This window comes from Euprymna scolopes, chromosome 1 (assembly GCF_053919585.1).
Source record: "Euprymna scolopes isolate OS-2025 chromosome 1, ASM5391958v1, whole genome shotgun sequence".
In the NCBI taxonomy this organism is placed as follows: Eukaryota; Metazoa; Mollusca; class Cephalopoda; order Sepiida; family Sepiolidae; genus Euprymna; species Euprymna scolopes.
In genome coordinates this window covers 101,135,836-101,148,393 of record NC_136482.1, presented here as the reverse complement: position 1 = coordinate 101,148,393, position 12,558 = coordinate 101,135,836, and the positions used below count along the sequence as shown (strand labels likewise).

General features: G+C 31.4%; 1 protein-coding gene across 2 annotated transcripts in view; it reads left to right on the top strand.

Annotated features, from left to right (window-relative positions):
- LOC145260520 (transcriptional regulator Erg-like) overlaps positions 1–10,973 on the top strand; it is a 291,018-nt gene extending 280,045 nt beyond the window's left edge. For both annotated transcript variants that reach the window (XM_080118798.1, XM_080118709.1), the window contains 2 exons: positions 6,145–6,192; positions 9,991–10,973. In XM_080118798.1, coding sequence (XP_079974924.1) covers positions 6,145–6,192; positions 9,991–10,520 — 578 coding nt within the window. In that variant the 3' untranslated portion in view covers positions 10,521–10,973. The remainder of the gene's footprint in view (positions 1–6,144; positions 6,193–9,990) is intronic.
- The last annotated feature ends 1,585 nt before the right edge of the window (positions 10,974–12,558 follow it).

The window sequence follows — 12,558 nt, the reverse complement described above, 5'->3', positions numbered from 1 at the left end:
CATTTTGTTATGGGAAAAGTGGTATTTTCTACTGGAGAGCCATGTATTTTACAGCTGCCCTGGTTTTAAATCTCCGAAACAGCTACATGGTAAGCAGCTGATGATCTCTGTTTTCTATTTAACAATTTTAGATAAGTTTTTTCTTGAACTCTCTTTTGTAATGCTAGACTTTTTAGAAGTGGGTTTATGCAAGTGCTAAATCTACGATAGGTTTAATTTAGTTTGTTTTTTCCGAGAATTTAAACTGCATTGATTATTTTTATTTTTTTATATTATTTTACTCAAAGCTTATATATATATATATATATATATATATATATATATATATATATATATATATATATATATATATATATATAATTTAAAAAAACGTTTAAATAACTTGTTCAGATTTCCTATATATTATTATAGAGTCGTGATTTCAAAAGTAAAAAAAATGTAGCTAGAATTGAAACCGAAAGCAAAATTGTAGCATTAAAAGCTGTTGATGTTACTACTGTGCCAACGTGACACACATAAAAATTAAAAATAGACTAAGATGAATGTACAAAATGTACAACGATTTTTTCAATACTGACCCATTTGTTTTTAGCCAATTTTCCGATATTTGTCGTCTGAGAGGTCGAACTTCAAAACGATACTGATATTGTAAAAATCTGTCGCCTTTGTCGAATGTTTTAGGCAGACATGCAAACATACATATATACATACATTTATATATTGGTAACTAAAAATTTTCGAACCAAACCGATTAAAAAGCTTGCCCAATCTCTGACTACACTTTATGTCAAACTTCAAATGTTTTGACCAGAAATTGTCGGAGTAATTTGGTAGAGATCGCAGAGGTCAAAGTTTACCTCTATTATGACCCCTTAACATTTATTGTTTTGGGCTCAAATCAAGTTATTAAGTTAGATCCATGTCCAAGAAATCTATATCTAAAATTTCAAGTGTTTATACCCAAAATTGTCGGAGTTTGGTAGAGTTCTCAAAGGTCAAATCGTTAAACTTTGACCCCTTTAACAGCCAACTTCCTGCCCAAAAACCGACCACAAAGATTTTCCCAAATCTTAGTACCCTGTATATCAAATTTCGAGTCTGTAGACTAAAAAATGACAGTTATTGCGTAGGGAAATGTACACACACAGACACACAGATACACAGACAGACACGCACACACAGATACGCAGACACGTTCACTTTATATATATATATATATATATACTTTTTATTAGTTTTACATGAGCATTAATATGTTGCTACACATTCGTGAGCATGTTTCCGTCAACCACTTATTAGTAACTAGAGAGCTATTCAGAGGATATTCCTTATACAAAAGCTTAGTCCGTAATGAAAATTATTCAGGGATTCAGCGATCACAACAAAATATCAGGAGGTCACATCACATGTCATTAAAAATAATTAACAACAACAACAAAAAAAAGAAAATAGTCTTAATATATGTGAAGAGATGAAAAAGAAAAGGGTGAACGCTGAATCCTTCAATAATTTTCAGTACGGACTAAGCTTTTATATAAGCAGTATCGCCTGAAGAGGTCTCTAGTAACTGGCTGACTGAATCTTGCTCATGAATGTGTAGCGACATATTGAAGCTTATGTAAAACAAATGAAAGTATATCTTGCCCTACTTCGGTATTGAACACTCTTGGATTAACCTCGTTAAAAATCCATTTTCTACTTTATCGCTGGAAAATATTAACCTGGGATTATATATATATATATATATATATATATATATATATATATATATATATATATATATATATAATAGAATATATTTTAACCAATGCCTATATCCATTTGGTTATGCGTGTAATGTGATATAAAGTCAACAAGGAGAACACTGGAAAATCGTAAGAATAAAATAAAGTAGTAGCTGAATAAAAAAGAAAGATGACGAGAAAGTTTGCTGGTAATAATATCGAAAAACTTATCTGTCCCCAAATATATACATGTCAGCAGTTGCGGCCTGACATGGACATTAGCACTTCTTGTATAAAGATTATAATCCCAATGTAGACAAAAAATAGTTCAGTGGGTTTAATTCGAAATACCCAGGTTTCTTACTTTGAGGAATGACACTTAAAGAAAACAAAAGAATACAACAGCCGAAACATATTAGTAAAGACTACGATAAATAAAACTGTTCGAAACATGTAAATAATTTAAAGTAGCCTTAATTCACAGAATATTAACTTGTTTATTTGCGTGCTTTAGGGGAGATGTGTCATTTTTTTTCTCGCCCAAATTTTTTACCGTTTCCATTGACATCGACAAATGTACTTAAAATAAAGTATATCTGAAAGAGAAAAAGAAAAACATTATTCATATTATATAAACAACGGATACATTTCCTGAAAGATGGCCTCTCAAATGACTGAAACCAGACGTACATTTGGGAAAGATGGCATTAAAAGAAGGGGAGATTTGTAATTATAAATAAAGATGGTGAGAATAAATGAAGGAATAGAAAATTGAATCATTTTTATCTATAAGTGAGTAGGTAGAAATGAGGAAGAAGCAAAAGAAAAAAAAGAAGAAAATGATGAGGGTGAGTTGAATAAGAGTACTACGTATGAACGATGCATGCATTTTCTCGTGACATGCTCAGATGTGTGTGCTATTGTTTTTATGTCAGAATAGAGGTATATATATATATATATATATATATATATATATATATATATATATATATATATATACATGTATGTGTGTATATATATATATTATATATATATATATATATATATATACACCAATTGCCAAAACTACTCTCATATAAATATCATATGCTTGTGTATTTAGCATAGTTAAAAAAATAACTAAATTACATATATATATATATATATATATATATATATATATATATATATATATATATATATATATATATATATATATATACTGGATTTCCTAAATAATAACGTTATTATTTTAGCACGGTCCGTAAACTACAAGTATTGGAAAATGACTTGAATAGACTGGAAATACTAAGCATTTATTCACGATACAAAAATATTAATATTATTATTTTGATGTATAAATACTTGTTTGTTTTGTCATATTTTGTGCGTGTGTGTGTGTGTGTGTGTGTGTGGTTTGAGAAGGGGATTTTGTTCTTAATTTACAATTTAAAAAAAAAGAAAAGAAAATGGCTGAGTTTTTTACAATTAAGCCGAAATGATTTGTTTTTATTAATTTTTCTTTTTTTTTTCATCTTAGACTAAGTGTATTGCCACTTGTCTGTAAGGAGCTACTATTTAGGATGATTCCTAAGATGGGGTTGTGGGGAGTTGAGTAGCGAGTGTCCGTTCACATTACATTTAAACTTCAGCATATCAATACAGACAGAGAAGCAGATAACAGGGAGGTAATTTCAAAGTCTAGCAATCAAAGGAAAGAAACTATTAGAATAGAAGGGTTTTTTTTCTATTCAGGATCTTTAACTATGAAGGAGTAGGATTTTTTTTCCTTGTCGGGTTACAACGAGAGAGCATGTGCTATATGAGTTCATCAGAGCACATTCCATTAAAGTATTTGTAAAACAGGCATAGGAATGCAAAAAGCATCGATGGGACAGTGGTTCGAGCTTAGCCGGTAGTGCGGGATCTAGTAGATTTGAGACACATTTTTGGGCCATGTCTAAGCGCGAGAGACTAATGGTAGATACATCAGCCCAGATATGGCAACGATACTTCATGCATGATCGAATAGTGGCAGTGTTCTCAATGTATTTGTACCAATTCATGATTCCTGTGAATGTTAAGCCGAAAAATTTGAACGATGGGTTCTCATGTATGGTGTTATTTGTCATGGTAATCGATGGCTCAGAAGGTTTTGTTAGTTGTTAAAGGTCTTACTCTTAGTTGCATTTTGTTAGTTGTTAAAAGCCTTACTCTTAGTAGCATTAAATGTTCCTATTTACTTGCCTCTCCATGAGGGCAAAGGTAGACACAAGGTCGGTTTTTAATGTGGGAAAAATCTAGCTCTAATGTGGTTTTTAATGTGGGAAAAATCTAGCTCTAATGTGGTTTTTAATGTGGGAAAAATCTAGCTCTAATGTGGTTTTTAATGTGGGAAAAATCTAGCCAAAAAGAAACACTCTAGATAGGAACAAAAATAAAAAATTGTCTGTCATGAAGGATTTCTCCTTCACTGGCCGAGGACAGAAAAGATAAAGTGTAGCATCTGAACAGATACTACACAGTGATCTTGGCCCGAAATGTTACAATATACTTACGGCCACATAGACGGAATTTAATTTCGTAATGCAATTACTGTGAGTGAATGAGATACTCACTGAGCATTCGATTGACCCTTGTGTCTGCTCGTGTATGTGTGGTAGATATATGTGCTTGTTTTTTAACTTACAGCGTAGAAATGGATCGCAACTCACAAAAGTAAATGCAAAGTTGATATATTTAAATTTTCAAATAAAATATTGTTTCCATATTATTCCATCTTAAATCCCCTTAAATATACTCAAAGAAAATGAAATCTTAGGAAAATTTATTAATTGATACTTACTAGTTTAATTGATCTTATAGGTTGAGACGAAATTTTAATTTTGATCTCAAATGACGTATTTTCAAATAAGCTTTCGTTATACAACTTTTACTTTATATATTTGTTAGAGGGCGTTTTTCGCTCTATTTACTCGTTTAACTTACAATCATTTTAAAAAAATTGTCTTCCATTCAGAACGTTAAATACAAGATGCACAGAAAAGCAAATTCGCACAATTTTTTTTTAATTTCAACTTTGCAAGCTAAACCAAAAAGTTGCTGAAACAGCTCGCTGTATCAACGATTTTGGCCCATTAACCACTACTGCACGAACAGCACATTAGTGGTTTAAGAAATGTCGTGGCGGTGACGAGAGTTTTGAAAAAAAACGAGTGTAGTGGTCGGCCATCGGATGTTGACAATGATAAATGAAGAGCCTTAGTCGAAGCTAATCCACGCACAACTGTCCCAGAACTTACTTCTGAATTAGACGTGGCGATTTCTAACCATTTGAGAGTGATCGGAAAGACAAAAAACTCTATAAATGGGTGCCTCACGAATTGAATAAAAACCGAAAGAAACGCCCTTATGAAGTGTCATCTTCCTTTCCTTTACACAACAAGAACGACCCGTTTCTCGACCGGGTTGTGACTTGCGACGAAAAGTGGGTTCTTCGCTCAGTTCAGTAGTTAAATGCCAACAAAGCTCCGCGACACTTTTCGAAGCCAGAGTTGCACCAAAAGAAGGTCATGCTCACTGTTTAGTGGTCTGCAACTGGTCTCATCCATTACAGTTTTTTTTTATGTAGACGAAACAATTACGACGGAGAAATACCGTAAAAAAATAGATGAAATGCATCAGAAACTTCGACTACAACACCCATCATCAGTCAACAGAAAAGGCCCAATTCTCCTCTACGACAATGCCCAACCGCACGTTGCTACACCGGCCCTGCAGAAGTTGAACGAATTGAGCTATGAAACTCTGTCCTATCCGCCATAATCTCCAAACCTCTCACCTACCGACTACCATTATTTCAAGCAGATCGACAACTTTCTACGTGGGAAATGCTTCAAAAACCTAAGCGATATCAAATACGTCTTCAGCGACTTAATCGCCACTAGAACGCAAGATTTTTACATTACTGGCATAATACACTTGTTTTGCGTTGGCAAAAGTGTGTTGATTTTGATGGTGCTTACTTCGACCAATAAATTATTGTTTGAGCCGAAATATGTTCATCTGAAATTAAAAGTTAAAAATTGCAAGAACTTTTTTTGTCCACCTGATATTTAACAAAAAAACGGTGATATCTGAATTTTCACGAAGAACTTCCGCCAACTCTGCATAAAAATAAATTGAACTAAATATAGGCTACATTACAAATCCTTACGCCTAACGGTTGCGTTCCAAAATTTATAATAATCGATAAATCCATTTAGGATTGAACCCTATGCATAAAATATATAAACATATACACATACCTAACTTTATATAAATATAGATAATAGTATACTTCTTGCTATCGTTTGTTTGTTTTTGTTTAATGCACGCTCCAATTTTCTGAGGTCGACTCATGCCTCGAATCCTGTTATTGATTTTATTGATTTTATTGCAGATCCTTACAAATTTTTCCGGCAAATATCAAATCGCTTATGTAACACTGGTAAGCATTGCATTTTTCTTATCTTTTCTGATGGTTTTATCTTTTCTGATGGTTTAATATAAATATCCAGAAAACAAAAAAAACAAAATTCTATGCAAATTAAAACAAAAATGTACAGATGTAAAAAGGTATGAACTAGTGACCAATCCAGCGTTTGAAGAAACGATTCCTATATTTTTCCCCCGATTCCAATACAATAACCGATTCTGTTCTAAATTCTCGATTCCGATATAGCTACCGATCCCAATTCTAAAATCGCCTCATCTACATTGAAATGTATTAAATGTAGACATAATTTTCATTTTAATTTGACAAAGTACATATTATTTCCCCTTTGATAAATTCATTGTCAGATTTTCATCTATAGTTTTCACTTTTGCCATTTTTTTTTTCTTTCTGTCTTATTAATTCACTTGTGGATTTTTTTACCGTTCTATTTTAGCGGAGCATTTTTGCGGTACTATTCTTACATAAATTCGTTATAACGATTTATAAATTTTAGTCAGAAAATCAACAAATATTTATCATTTTATTATTAGTATCAGTAATAGAAACTTAGCTGTTTTTTAATAAAATCAAGAATAGTTTATTAGAATCGGTGATTAAGATAATACTTCGTTGTTCTGCTGATAAACTTATTTCCTCTTTGTTTTTTAATTCCTAACACTTTTATTAGTTTGGGAGTGAATGTAGCATAAACTACTGATCTAAGATGTCCACATAAGTAAAAAAAAAAAAAATCCTAAAGACTCAAATCCAGACATGTCTCATAATTGTATTAATATAAATGTTTACGTTTTCTTTTGTGGATCAATGTTTTCATACGTCAATATCTGAACTTCTCTCAAAGAAAGGCTTGACTGATCTTTACTTGACAGCATTCCCTTTCTTTTCTTTCTTATTTGAGGTTTACAGGTGTAATGTTACACACGTTTATACACGCGTTAACATTTAGGGACCTAACACCTTGTAGGCTCCGTCATAAGCAACATAAGAAAGGAAGAGAAAAAAAATTCAACTCGTTGTTTCAGACTTAAACAAAATAACATTTATTTACAGGTACTTTCCTGTCGCTTTCGGGACACCATGTAACACGTCTATCTATCATGTCTCTAACGTGATCCTCGGTCTCAACACACTTTCTTCTTCTTCTTTATAATCTTTTTCTTCGTCGTAACGTCATCTTGCACACGGCTCAGTCATTTGCATACAGCTGCCCTACGCGCGTCTGCGCTGTGTTACACAGGTTTCACCAAAATTTAGCGACTATATATAATGCTTAAATTTTTTTCCATAAACCTCAAAGTAATAATAAGCAAAGAAAAAACATTTTACTTTGACAAGGTAATTTTAATTCCGAAAGCCAAGATTAAAATTTCAGTTATTTTAACAAACATATTATGTTCTAAAAAATACTCTTGTGAAATAATTTTTTAAAAATGTCTATGCTTTCTACTAATTAAAACTGGCATAAGTGAGCCAGGGTATAACGCAAGTTGTTCTTTTTTACAACAAAAAGTCCACTTTAAAATCAGACAATGAAAAAATAAAGAAAAACATTTTAATTTGGCAAAGAAATTTTAATTTCAAAAGCACAGAATAAAATAAATTTAAGTAATTTTAACAAATACATTATAGATTTTTTAAAATAAAAAAATGGTACTGTTTTAGATAAGTATTAGTAGAAAGTTTTACCTTGCATGTGAAGAGGAAGAGGAAGAGGAGGAGGAGGAGGAGGAGGAGGGAGAAGAAGAAGAAGAACATTTACAAACGAATTTCACGCACGCATGTTCGCATAAATATGCACAAAGATGCACGTGTGTGGTCTTCTATATTTTTATGTTAGAACAAACGAAAAGAAGTGTATATTCGTGTTTGTCGTAATATGTTTATATTGATAGGTATTACGTAAGTAAGACAGATTGAGAGATACGCCTGCGTTCTAACAATCTTCAGGGACCATTTTACATTAGGAAAACGTTTTAATCTACCTGAATATAGTATAGACGATATTCGATGCATCTAATAAGAATCCAGCTTTTTTTACTTAATATATATTTTTTACTTAATAATATATCCATAAACAAAAAATAAATTTGGCACATATGCAGATTGCATACACATGCGTAGACGCACACACACGCATGCACACACACACCATAACACTTAATTTTAGGTATACAGTTTTTCCATTAAGCTTTTGGTGTAGCTATATTTGTGATAATTAAGCTACACCGAGCTGTCAACGTTACATTCTAGCATGGAATCATTAGGCTAAGTGCAAAGACTTTTGTTACTACATCAATCAGATCCGTAGTTATTTTTCTTTCGTGGGTTAATGTTTTCATTAGCCAATGGCTTAACTTGTTTCAAACAAAGACCTGAACGATCTTTACTTGACAGCATTGTCTTATTCTTAGCATCCATTTTATAAGTGTGTCGATTTAACAAGTTACCTTATTTTAGCAATAATTAATTTTCTATTTATTTTATTATTCATTTATAGCTTCGATGTTTATTTAATTTATTTATTTATTTGTTATGTATTTGGTTATCGTATAATAAAGTTTATTTTATGACTACAGTTTATTGCTATTACGGTTTTACAGTTTAGCAAGTTTTTAAGATCTTTAAGATTTTCAATTTCAAGCTTCTCGTTCAAAAATAATCTACACGGGTCGTTTAAATATCCGTATGTACTGGCCCATCGCATTATTTTCATTCAATTATTGGTCAAAATCTGCTTTCTTGGAGTTCCCGGAATGATTTGCTAGTGATGATTTGAATCGACGTTTTGTGTTATTGAATGTTACTGTAAATCTATACTAATGATGGGACTATTCCAATATTTTTACCGATTTCGATACAATTACCGATTCCGTACTAAATTCCAGATTACGATACAACTACGATTTAGATTCCGATTCTAAATAAATCTCCATATGTTTAACTTTAAACTTCTGATTTTTTTCCTGATTACCGTATAAAAAAGGTTAAATGTGCATATATTTTCTAAAACGTAAAAACAAACTTGTGGGGCGATTTATAGATTTTAGCGTTACTGGTAGTTTAAAAGCAATAAATATTTATTATTTTATTACTACTAGCGATAGGAGATTGTATATTAAACAAAATTAAATAAAAAAAGATAATTAAAGGAAACTTTTTTAGTATCGGAAAATAGGTACACATTTTTTTTTTCGATATCGATTCCGATACCGCAAAAGTTCAGATTTTTCCGATTCTCGATTCCGATGTATCGTCTTGGCACTTATCTTTACTCAATTAAACTGTTATATCACCTTATATTATTATATGTGTTCCTATCTTGTAGTGCTCAATTCAGTTTACTATGCTATTTCATTCTCGATTTAGTGAGGTAGTGTTTGCTCTGTTGTAATGATATAACCTTACCAGGCATTTTCTCTTCCTTTTGGATGTCTCGGGAAGTAGAGTAGTAACTGTTCTGCTGTCATGAGACCATCTTTCTAGGTAGTACAAAGTGTTCAAAAAGTCACTGAAAGGTGTTGAATTTAAATAGACTCTTTATGTTCGAGTGACTTTTTGGACACTCACAAACGATCCTTCCAAGGAGTAGTTTCTTCTTTTTAAAAGGGAGGGTAGTGATATATCTGAAATTGTATATTTTTGTTCGTCTTAATAATATCCGGTTTTATACGTTTCATTTTGGATCTTCACAAATTTAATGTTATTCATGTCTTAAGCAATATCTTTCTTTACCAAAACAATACAATTAATGTTTCGCGTTTCATTTTTTTATTATTAATTTCTTTCCAGGGAGTGGTCAGATTCAGTTGTGGCAGTTTCTACTCGAACTGCTCTCAGACAGCAACAATGCCAGCTGTATCACCTGGGAGGGCACGAACGGCGAATTTAAACTGGTAGACCCGGATGAGGTGGCCCGACGCTGGGGTGAACGCAAAAGCAAGCCCAACATGAACTACGACAAACTGAGTCGTGCACTGCGCTATTATTACGACAAGAACATCATGACCAAAGTGCACGGCAAACGCTACGCCTACAAGTTTGACTTTGCCGGTCTTGCCCAAGCCATGCAACCGTCCTCAACTGACCCAACCAGTTACCGGTACCAGCAGGATCTCTTCCTCACCGGATATACCAGCTCGAAAATGAACTTCATCAACGCACATGCAGGAGTGCCGCCGTCGGCCGCTTCCGGTCTGTTTGCAGCGCCGGGTTCGTATTGGTCAACGCCAAATGGCAACATTTACCCAAATATTCAAAACCACATGGTTTCGAATCCGGCCGGCCACGTACCATCACACATAGGATCCTGCTACGCCTGAGTCCGATGGTGTAAAAAGGGAAAAACAGAAAAGAAATAATTTAAAAAAAAAAAAAAAAAAAATTTGACAGATTGTTTCTAAACAAAACAAAAAATGTAATATTTTTCTTTGTATAATCGAAAACTCTTTATTCTAAAGACGTTCAAGAAATATATATATATATATATATATATATATATATATATATATATATATATATATATATATAGTTCTCAAGTTAATATGGACATGCAGACTTACGAATAAAAACGCAAAAAAAGATTCTATGTAAAGTATACAAATAAAATTACGCTCTTTGAAATATTTGCCCGTATATATAAAAAAAGCATTTGTACATATAGCTGATGGTATGAGTATGCAAAATGTGATATATTCATACAAATATACGTATCATGTACTTCATATATATATACATATATATATATATATATATATATATATATATATATATATATATATGAGGTTAGTGCAAAAATAATTTCGTTTATTGACGTTCAACTTCATGTCAAAAACGACATTATTTTTACACCAACCTAATGTATACTTGGATGTATATACTTGCATATATATATATATATATATATATATATATATATATATATATATATATATGAAGCATGATTTTTTTTATTAATATTGAACAATAATTAAAACAGTACTCAATCATGTTCCTATTTACTTGCCTCCTACGAGGCTAAAGTTAGACTCAAAATCGATTTTAATGTGGAAAAAAATTCAACCTCTGGATTTAGACAAAATTACTGATTGAGTGCAGAAAAGATGAAGTGTAGTACCAGAGCAGATACTATACTTTGCTTCTTATCAACGTGTTAACTTCAAGGAATTTCTGACTCTATGAAAAAAAAGAAAAAAAGCAGCAAAACTTTTGACTCTAGTCAAAGACTTTAATAAAATTTAATAAAATAAGCATTTAATAAAATGCTATTAATAAAGCACTTTAATACATTTATGTCTTGGTCATTCAAGTACAAACGCATCATACACAAAACCTATTGGAAACATTCAAAATGTAAAAAAAAAAAATGCAAATTTTATTAAACTCTTCGTCCTTGGAATTTTCATACAAATTTTTTGAAAGAAGAAAACAATGTTATATTCTTCGATATGTTTTCTTATCCAAACTATCTTCAATGTATTATATTCACTTTGGTCTCAGATTACAACCAAAAAAAAAATGAATTTACAATCTGTAATGTCATAGCATGAATTGAAAATATTAGGAAAATAAAATTATAAATATTAACTCATTTTTTTTTTTGTGAAAGCCAGCATCTTGTTTGTATGGGATTATGATTTCGCTTTTGTTTAAAATAGGAAGGATTTGGTAATAATAATAATAATTTCATGACAATGGAAACTATTTGGTAATAATGGTAACAATTTGGTAATAATTTAGTAATGATTCAGTGACAAGTTGGTAGCAATAGCGATAATTTGATAACGATTTAGCAAGAATGGTAACAATTTGGTAATGATTTAATAACAATGATGGCAATTTGGTAACAACTGTAATAAGGGTAATTATTTGGCGATAGTGATGACAATGATAAAAAAAATTGGTAACGATAATACCAAAGATGGTAACAGGTATCATTAAAATTGAATTAAATATATAATCGTAATCATATATTTAATTCAATTTTATAAAGGCAATAATGATTATTTCAGTTATTAGCAATTTTGGTTTAGCTGATTTTACGACATATCAACTATTTTGTAAGTTAGGTAATACAGGAACGGAATCCTGATTGTAAATGCTTATCAACTATTATTTTACTAAATAATAGGGGTAATTTGGGTTCATACCTTTATGAATGGTATTAGTGCATATGAATTTAATAGATATCAAAAGATGTTAACTCAAGCATCCAATGCTATCCTACATATCAGTAATTATTTCACTATTCGCATCTTCACGGTATGGCCAGGAAACCATTAAAAGAAATTCAACAAGACTTCAAGATCTGTTTTATTGGTGATAGACATTTTTTAAATGAAATTTTTTTTTTAAATAATG